Consider the following 9,319-nt stretch of genomic DNA (forward strand, 5'->3'; position numbering starts at 1 on the left):
CTACCTTGAATGGTCCCTTACAATATGTGAAAAGCGACAGAGTCCTGTGGTACCTTATAGACTAACAGATGTATTGGAGCATAAGCTTTCGTGGGTGAATACCCACTTTGCCAGATGCATGTAGTGGAAATTTCCAGAGGCAGGTATAAATATGCAGGCAAGAATCAGTCTAGAGGTTAGTTCAATCAGGGAGGAGGAGGCCCTCTTCTAGCAGAAGAGGTGTGAACACCAAAGGAGGAGAAACTGCTTTTGTAGTTGGCTAGCCATTCACAGTCTTTGTTTAATCCTGAGCTGATGGTGTCAAATTTGCAAATGAACTGAAGCTCAGCAGTTTCTCTTTGAAGTCTGGTCCTGAAGTTTTTTTGCTGCAGGATGGCTATCTTTAAATCTGCTATTGTGTGTCCAAGGACACTGAAGTGTTCTCCTACAGGTTTTTGTATATTGCCGTTCCTAATATCTGACTTGTGTCCATTTATCCTTTTACGTAGGGACTGTCCAGTTTGGCCGATGTACATAGCAGAGGAGCATTGCTGGCACATGATGGCATATATTACATTGGTGGAGGTGCAGGTGAATGAAAACTACAATGCATTGGTGATCTTCCAGAAAACACCATCCTAGCCACCATGGATGTGGAGGCTCTCTACACAAACATCCCACACACAGATGGAATACAAGCTGTCAGGAACAGTATCCCTGATGATGCCACAGCACAACTGGTTGCTGAGCTCTGTGACTTTATCCTCACGCACAATTATTTCAAATTTGGTGACAATATATACCTCCAGACCAGTGGCACCACTATGGGCACCCACATGGCCCCACAATATGCCAACATTTTTATGACTGACCTGGAACAACGCTTCCTCAGCTCTCGTCCACTCATGCCCCTTCTCTACCTATGCTACATTGATGACATCTTCATCATCTGGATCCGTGGGAAGGAGACTCTGGAAGAATTCCACCACAATTTCAATAGCTTCCATCCCACCATCAACCTCAGCCTGGACCAATCTACACGGGAGCTTATGCTCCAATACGTCTGTTAGTCTATAAGATGCCACCGGACTCAGTCTGGATCTGTAAAAAGCGACAAACACGGCTACCCCTCTGATACGTTACAATATGTGCTAACTACTTATGCTAAACAATCTGTTCCACCTTGCATTCTGCTGTGAGGCTGGGAGTACCTTTCCCAGATCTGAAGAAGAGACAGGGCAGACCCCTGCGGGACTCCACTTGATATATTCTTACAGCTTGATTTTGAACCCATGGTAACTACTCTTCTGAGTACGCCTTTTCCAACCAGCTGTGCATCCATCTTATAAGTAGGTTTGTCTAGGCTATATTTCTCTAGTTTGTTTATGAGAAGGTCATATGAGACAGTATCAATAGCCTTACTAAAGTAGAGATATATCACATCTACTGCTATTCCCGCCCCCCCGCCCTCCAGAAGGCTTCTTACCCTGTCAAAGAAGGATATTAGGCTGGTCTGACATGAGTTGTTCTTGACAAATCCATGTTGATGATTACATACTGCAATATTTTTAACTTTTAGACTAAAACTATTAGAAATTAAATTCTAAAATTGTAATTTCCCTAAAAAAGATCTTATTTACGAGCAGCAAATGCTAAAGAAGATTAAAACTCATGTATAAGAAAAATCAAAGCAAAACTAAAAATATGATTTTTTAAAAAAATAGTTAGGACTGTTCTTTAGTTATTAAACAGAGCTTTTCTTTTAAACTAGTTGACATGTCAAGAACAGTACAGCAGATTTGGCAGGTAATGCTTCATTGATGCAGGGTGGGGAATTATGTATTGTCATGATTTTTCCCCCAAAAGTACAATTGGATTATGATTTTTTTTTTTAAGAAGTATGATTGTATTAAAGTTGGTATTTTTCAAAGTTTGCTACACTCTAATCAATCTACCTCTTTTCCCCTTCCCAGCCAAACAAACCATAAAACAACAAACCTTGACACAAGGGACAAAGAGGATTAACAAACAAGAAGCCTATGCAACCAGACACTGCACTGAGCTAACTACATTTCTCATTCCGTGTGAGATATATTTTCATGAGAAGACAGACAGGTGACAGTAATATATTTGAATACACCTGCAAGCCATTCAACCACAAACTGACAACTGTTGTACACAACTGTCTACATTTTAGAAATATGACATACTAATCAATCTAATCACATTTAGCATTAGCAACTCATTTCCCCTGCAATTGTAAACAAGCCTAAAATATGAACTTAAAATAGTTTAGAACCCGTTGGAATTGGAAACAGCAGTACAACTTACTAAGGTCCTAGACTCAGTGTGACTACTCGAGCGAACAGTTACCCATGCAAGCACGTATTTGTATGATTGAGGCCTAAAAGAAGTTTATTCCAAACAATGAATCTTATTGAAATTGCATCTAGTTACAGAAGAATATCACTAATTATCACATCACAAATACAGAATCCCAATAGTTCTCAAAAAAATCAGCTTTGCTCTACTTCTCAAAGCACTAATAGCTAGTGATATCTTATTAATACAAAATATATGGGCGTACAGTGAACAGAAATAGATAAAAACTAAGCTACACTGTGATACAGTGTTCTTGAATAATTAAATTATTTTGTTAGTTTTCTTGTTTATTTTCAAAACTGGCAACTTGCAGTGATTCTCTCAATAAGTGAATTTCAACTGCATCTGAATATTACTGTTATACAAAAAACCTATGTTAATGCAATTTGTTAAAGTAGCACAGTTAAAACTGAAAAAAACCCCAAGAAATCAAAAGTTAAAAGGTTCCTTTAATAATGCTACCCATGGCCACATTACACACATCTATTTCGTAATTCCTTGTTAAATTTGTAATTAAATATGTTCTGTGTTTTAACACAAAAGAAGTAGGCTGTGCAATGTGAGTTAATGTTACTCAAAGAACCTTAACTTTTGCATTACTTGACTTCTTACATTTTATTGTACATTAATGTTGTTTTTTGCAGTTGAATTCCTTATTTTTGGAGGGTTTTTTTTTTTTTTTTTTTATTTAAAACTTATCTTTATTTAATAAAGCTAGCAATTAAGTGGTACTATTTAAGCTATGAAGTTCACACTTCATTTAAGTGAATGCGATAGACATGATTTCATAAAACATGAAATGGGATCCAGTAAATGTTTTTAGTTTAATATTTGAAAGTTTTCTCCAGAAAGTTTCTCTTTAAAGGATGTGCAAGCAAGAAATCATAATCAAATGCACTTTGGCAATATTAATCTGTACATAAAAATTTCCCAGCCAAAAAAAGTTTACAATTTAAAATGCAGCTTGATGATAATTTTAAATGTATTGCTTTATCTAAAACTAGATAACATTTCTCAGTGGAACACTTTTCATGCACATTTTCATTTGATGCCTTGGCAAGTGTGTACACATGAACACCTTTCTAGCATACAATCCACCAGAAGCAGGAAGAACATGAGGAAAGACATGAAACTGGGAGAGCGAGGACGGGTTGGGGGAAGAGGCACACTCAAGGTTTCTGTCCATGCCACCACATTTCTTAATTCTCATGCATCCAAACCTGTAAAGTGGTTTTAAAAAGGTAAAAGAGGAGAGGGCTGGGAAAGAGCAGAAAAATGACTTTTGTTCTGGGCTGCTGTTAAAGTTCCTTTACTACATAGCAGCTGGAATAAATTTCCTCAGGAAACCAGATAGCTGCTGGCCAATTAAAAAAAGTGTTAACACAAGTATAGCTTACTAGAAAAAACAGTAGTTTTAAAGCAGGGGTGGGCAAACTTTTTGGCCTGAGGGCCACATTGCGGAATAGAAATTGTATGGCGGGCCATGAATGCTGACAAAATTGGGGTTGGGGTGCAGGAGGGCTCTAGTTGGGGGTGCGGGCTCTGAGGTGGGGCGAGGATGGAGGTTTGGGGTGCAGGAGGGTGCTCTGGGCTGGGATCGAGGGGTTTAGAGAGCGAGAGGGGGATCAGGGCTGGGGCAGGGGGTTGGGGCATGGGGAGAGGCTCAGGGGTGCAGGCTTTGAGCGGCGCTTACCTCAAGCGGCTCCTGGAATCAGCGGCATGTCCCTTCTCCAGCTCCTATGTGGAGGCGCAGCCAGGCGGCTCTGCATGCTGCCCCATCCGCAGGCACCGCCCCTGCAGCTCTCGTTGGAGTGCCGGAGGGGGCCATTGGAGCACACAGGAGCCGGAGCGGGGCCATGCCATGGCTTCCAGGAGCCATGTGGTGCGGCCCCCGACCCAGCGCCCTGGCTGGAGGGGGGCCGAGCTGTGTGGTGCAGGCCACGACCCAGCGCCCCAGCCGGAGCACTGGAGCCCCTTACCCAGCGCCCTGGCTGGAGAGCTGGAGCCGGGCCGAGCCATGTGGTGTGGCCTGTGACCCAGTGCCCCAGCTGCAGCGTCGGAGCGGCCCCCGACCCAGCGCCCTGGCTGGAGTAAGGCCACACCACACGCCTCAGCCCGACTCAGCATCCCGGCCAGAGCAGGACCAAGCCGTGTGGAGCGGCCCCCGACCCAGCGCCCCGGCTGCAGCAGAAGCTCGCGGGCCAGCTTAAAAAGGCTCACGGGCTGTAGTTTGCCCACCTCTGTTCTAAAATATAATTGGCAAATACAGCCTAAGCCTGCCTATTTAGCAAATATGCCCTTGTTGCTTTACTATATTGGCATAATCTACGTATAGTCCTTGTCTTCAGATTTGCCCAGCTTCTCCCTAGGAGCACTTAAACTTTTTTTTTTTTTTTTTTTAAATAATCAAAGAAATGGTGCACAGAAGGTGGACATTAGTGAAGTCTGTCTCCTGATATAATGGATTGCAAGTCTATCAAGACAAAACTACATAGTCTTCCTCATGCAATCTGGTCATTGCTGAATAGAATCAGAGTCCATACCCTTCATCTCCTCTGATATAACAATTCCAAACTACAGGGGTACAGTAATTATGATTCCCAACATAAACAGTGCCAGAAAGTTGACAGCAATATATTAAAATGCAAGGAGTGCCTCTTGGGGTGTTTTTCTACATTACGGAAATAATTTAGGAGTTATCCATAAGAGACTTCTAAGTATCTTTTCTTACAGTAGGGTGTTTTTTCCAGATTACACCAAGTAAGAGCACTTAAAATAGCAAATTTGATCCTTTCTTTCTATACGAAGACAAACTGTTGCTAGTAATTTTAATTCATTTGAAGGATGTTATTGTTTTCTGGCAGTATGAGAAAAAGCATCCATGTGCTTCCCACAGCTTGATTTTTATACCTGTAAAGGGGAGGAGAAAAGAAGAGCTTTCAGACTCCACAGACTTTTGACTCCACTTGACTTTTTTAGCCAAGAATGCTAGCATGAATCTTACATGCTCTCCAAAAACTTGGAATCTTTGATGGATATTTGCAGTAACTCAATAGAGTATATTTAAAATGAGACAGCCTTTAAAAACAGCCTGACAAGAGGAAAAGTCACTCTAGTAAAAGTAAAAGTTTTGGGGGGATTTTTGGGTGGGGGGGGGAGTGAAGGGTGACGGGAGGGAGGGAGGGGTGAGCATCAAGCCTATAAACCCAGAAGTGGGAACTGCATTCTATCAACAAGGAAAAAGTCACATGCAGGTGGAAAGAAGATGCATCACCTTGGTCAGCAAATGAGAAGGCTTTCCTGCAATGTTTCTCAGAAGAAGGGATGTTTCCCTGTCCAGATAGGAGTGCTTGTGCAGAAAGAAAAAGAGAAAGAAAATAAGTCAAAGGAAATCAGTGCAGTAATTTTTTATAGTGTGTTGATTATAGTAGACAAGCAGAGTTTAAGCAAACACTTAAAAACCTTCCGCACTTAACTTCCCCACACAAACTCCTCCCATTCATAAAACTCTAACGATCTCTAGACAATGAATTCCAGAAACACTTTTGACGGAAAGCAAAGGTTTAATAAGCAGTTGTGCTATTAAAAAACACCATCTTGCCCTTCACCTGTTTTTCAATGGCATAACAATTATAAAATACACGTGAAGAAAATGTTTTCTTACCTGTTACTGATTTCTTTTCTACAAGATACTGGCTAGGATTTTCAAAATTACATAAGTGACCTAGGAGCACGAGTAAATGGGACTTACATTACTAAGTCACTTATGTAATTTTGAAAATCCTATCCACATCATGCAAATCCTATACAACTGGGCTTGCTGCTTCGGCTGTGCAGAGATGAAGACAGCATAGAACTGTCAGTCATGGAACCAGGACATGCTGGTCAAGCTTTGCACCCTGGCTGCTTTTCCCAAGAAGACTTCCAAAACTGCAGAAAAAAACCTTACCATAATGAGTGTAACTGATAATCCTGAACTATGGCCAACAAATTAAACTTTTCATGTACAGATATCCTCTCTCTCAAAATACAGTCCCCACAAGGATGGGTCAGATTGCTGAATTTCTCACAAATGAGAAATTTGCAGAAAAACCAAGTTTTCTCTCTCCTACAAGAGTTTGTCTGACAATCATCCACATTTGGGAAGTGACCAAGAGTTAAAATTTCCCAGATGAGAGAGCAGATCAAAGACAAAATATGACTCCCTCCTGAATGTCTTAATGCCAGTAAGACAAAGGTAACATGAAGTCTTCTGTTCAGGTTTTAGAGCTGCTAAAGCATGGCTTTCCCTTTTGGGCAACTTTTTCTATGCTTTACCCAGGTAGCTATTCCACCAGTAAATTTGGCAGAAGCCAGATTCTGCCTGAGGTGGGAGTCTTCGTTCCATGGGTGTTAAATGGCTACCTCATTGGCCAAGAATTTAAATTATACATAAACTGCATCAGCCACAAAGGAAGATGGGAAGGATATTTTCTAGAGAACTGACTTGACGACCTTCTCTCAAGTCATTCCTGAGAGGTCACTACAATAGGGTATTATTGCTCTGGAATAACGTCTACAGAGGATAAAGGTCTGGAAATAGAGGATTCAGTGTTTCTCTTTGGGGAGATGTCTGTTTTACTAATCCCAGGGTAAGTAAGGGTAAGAAAGAAATCCTGCTTTGAGCATTTGTTTAGACTGGGAAAATGAGTGCTGTTTTAAAATATGTTAGCTAATGCATTAACATTTTCAAACACAACCAAGGATATGAAAAAATACCACGTAGGGGGCTGTGCCATCAGAGCTGCTATTCCTCCTGTTCTCCTAGCCAAGGTAATCGCGATCAGGAAGGCCGTTTTCACTAAGAGGTACGTAAGCGAACAGGTGGCCAGGGGTTCGAAGGGAGGCCTGGTCAATCCTTTCAGTACCAGGTTTAAGACCCATGTGGGAGTAGGAAGTCGAGGTTGTGGGAAGAGGTTTACTATGCCCTTGAGGAACCTTTTGGTGGTTGGGTGTGACAGCACTGAGTATCCCTCTACTGGTTGGTGGAAGGCTGTTATAGCTGCTAGATGAACTCAGAGAGCTTAGAGATAGACTATGCACTGGCCCAAAAAAGGGCTCAGATATGTGGAAGAGTCACGGATGTCAGGAAGTACACCAAAATTCGAAACCTGCACCACTTTTGCAGGTAGGTACATCGTGTCGAGGACTTTCCGCTGCATAATACCACCTCCTATGCCTCCTTCGAACAGGAGCTTTCTAAGTGTTCAAACCAAGACGACGACATTCCATGAGGCGGAGAACCCCCAAGCTGGCATGTAGGGTATTGTCCTCTGAACTGGGAGAGGAGGTGCGGAGTGGCAGGGAGAGGGATTGGTGGGCATGTCACAAGCTGTGACAGGTAAGGGTACTAGGTCTGTCTCGGCCAAGTAGGAGTGATCAGAATGATGTGTGCACCGTTTTTTTATTTTCAGCAGTACCTTCGATAGTAAGGGAAAAGGAGGAAAGATGTAAAGAAGGTCTCCGTCCCAGCGGAGGAGGAGAGCATTGTCCAGGGAGCAGTAGCGTGGACATTTCTTGTTCAGGTAAGTGGCGAACAAGTCTGTGGTCGGTGCCCCCTGAACAGATTGTGAAGTTCTACTGGGTCTAGCTCCCACTCATGATTGTGTGGGAATTTGCAATTGAGACTATCTGCTATTGAGTTTTGTGTGCCTGGAGTTAGGCTGCTGACAGTGTAACAGTGGGAGATGCACCACTTCCATAGTCTCATTGCCTCCACGGAAAGGGAGGGTGACCTGGCTCCCCCTTGTCGATTGTTTGTTAGATACTCTTGTGTGATACTTTGATCAGTAGGAAGAAGTGGGTGCCGGCATTCCTGACCGCCTTTAGCTCGAGGTGGTTGATGTGAAGGGATATCTCCATAGGTGACCATTTGTCTTTTGATGCAAGGCCATTTAGATGTGCACCCCACCCTATGAGCAATGCTCAGTGGTAAGAAGTTTGAGAGGCATGGTGTCGATATGCAGCCCAAGGGTCCCAGCATGGCCACTGGGGTGGTGGTGGCGCCCATGGGTGGCTGTACCAAGATGGTGGTGGTGGGGCTATCTGAGGGTATGCTCGAGGACCCTGTTGATACTAGGCACTGTAAGGAGCCTGGGAGGAATACTGTGATTCTGCCTCCTCAGGTTCGCTATCTGAGCCTTCACTAGAGAGCGGGAGGAGCATGACAGAGCAGCGGGGAAGACTCCCATGCTGTTCGAAGACTTGGTGCAGAAGTCCCAACACCGAGAAGAGGAGATTCCAGTATGTCTGATACATGAAGGTCCCTAGAGTGTCTGAATTCCAGCAGTGCCGACTGACTTGATGCTGCTGGCGGTACCATGGAGGATGAAGATCTTGTCCATACTGGAAGCTCTGGTGCCAAATGAGGTGTCGACGATGGTACCTATGTAAAATTGCATACCGGTAATACCTTTTTAGAGGATTGCTTACTCCTGTCCTTATCCCTCAGTGTCGTTGTGGCTCTCTCGGGTCTCACTGTGGGGGATTTTCTGCTCTTTTTCCATGATTTGTGAAAGGGCTCAGCGATTTGTTTCTTTGACCCACAGCCTTTATACGTTGAAGGCTCTAGGGAAAACTCACATCGTCCAGGTGACTTGTGGCGTGGGTCCAGAGAGGGTGGGAAAGCTGCCTGCATGAAGATAATTTTCTGTCCGAGTTCTCTATCCTTACGAGACCGGGGCCTGATTTCCTGGCAAAGATCACACTTTTGTTGAATGTGGCCTTCCCCGAGGCAGCGAATGCACTGGGAGTGCTTGTCTGCAACAAAGATCGCCTCTTTGCAAGAGAGGCACTTCTTAAAGCCTGGTGAGTGGGGCATACCCCATTGAGGGAAGGGTCCACAACAAGGGGGAAAAAAGCAGAGGTCTCTTTTTTGTAAAAAAAAAAAAAAAAAAAAAAAAAAAAAAAAAAAAAAAAA

The 9,319-nt window shown here is 43.2% G+C and overlaps 1 protein-coding gene across 4 annotated transcripts in view; it reads right to left on the bottom strand.

The window, feature by feature from the left end:
• Window positions 1-9,319, bottom strand: part of RAPH1 (Ras association (RalGDS/AF-6) and pleckstrin homology domains 1) — a 157,822-nt gene that overhangs the window by 37,347 nt on the left and 111,156 nt on the right. For 3 of the 4 annotated variants that reach the window (XM_024206430.2, XM_024206439.2, XM_029910486.1), the window contains one exon: window positions 5,636-5,710. The exons of the other annotated variant lie outside the window; for it this stretch is intronic. In XM_024206430.2, the coding sequence (XP_024062198.1) occupies window positions 5,636-5,710 (75 nt within the window). The remainder of the gene's footprint in view (window positions 1-5,635; window positions 5,711-9,319) is intronic. 4 annotated transcript variants of the gene reach the window in all.

Source organism: Terrapene carolina, unplaced genomic scaffold (genome assembly GCF_002925995.2).
Source record: "Terrapene carolina triunguis isolate 2854851 unplaced genomic scaffold, T_m_triunguis-2.0 Scaffold62, whole genome shotgun sequence".
Classification (NCBI taxonomy): Eukaryota; Metazoa; Chordata; order Testudines; family Emydidae; genus Terrapene; species Terrapene triunguis.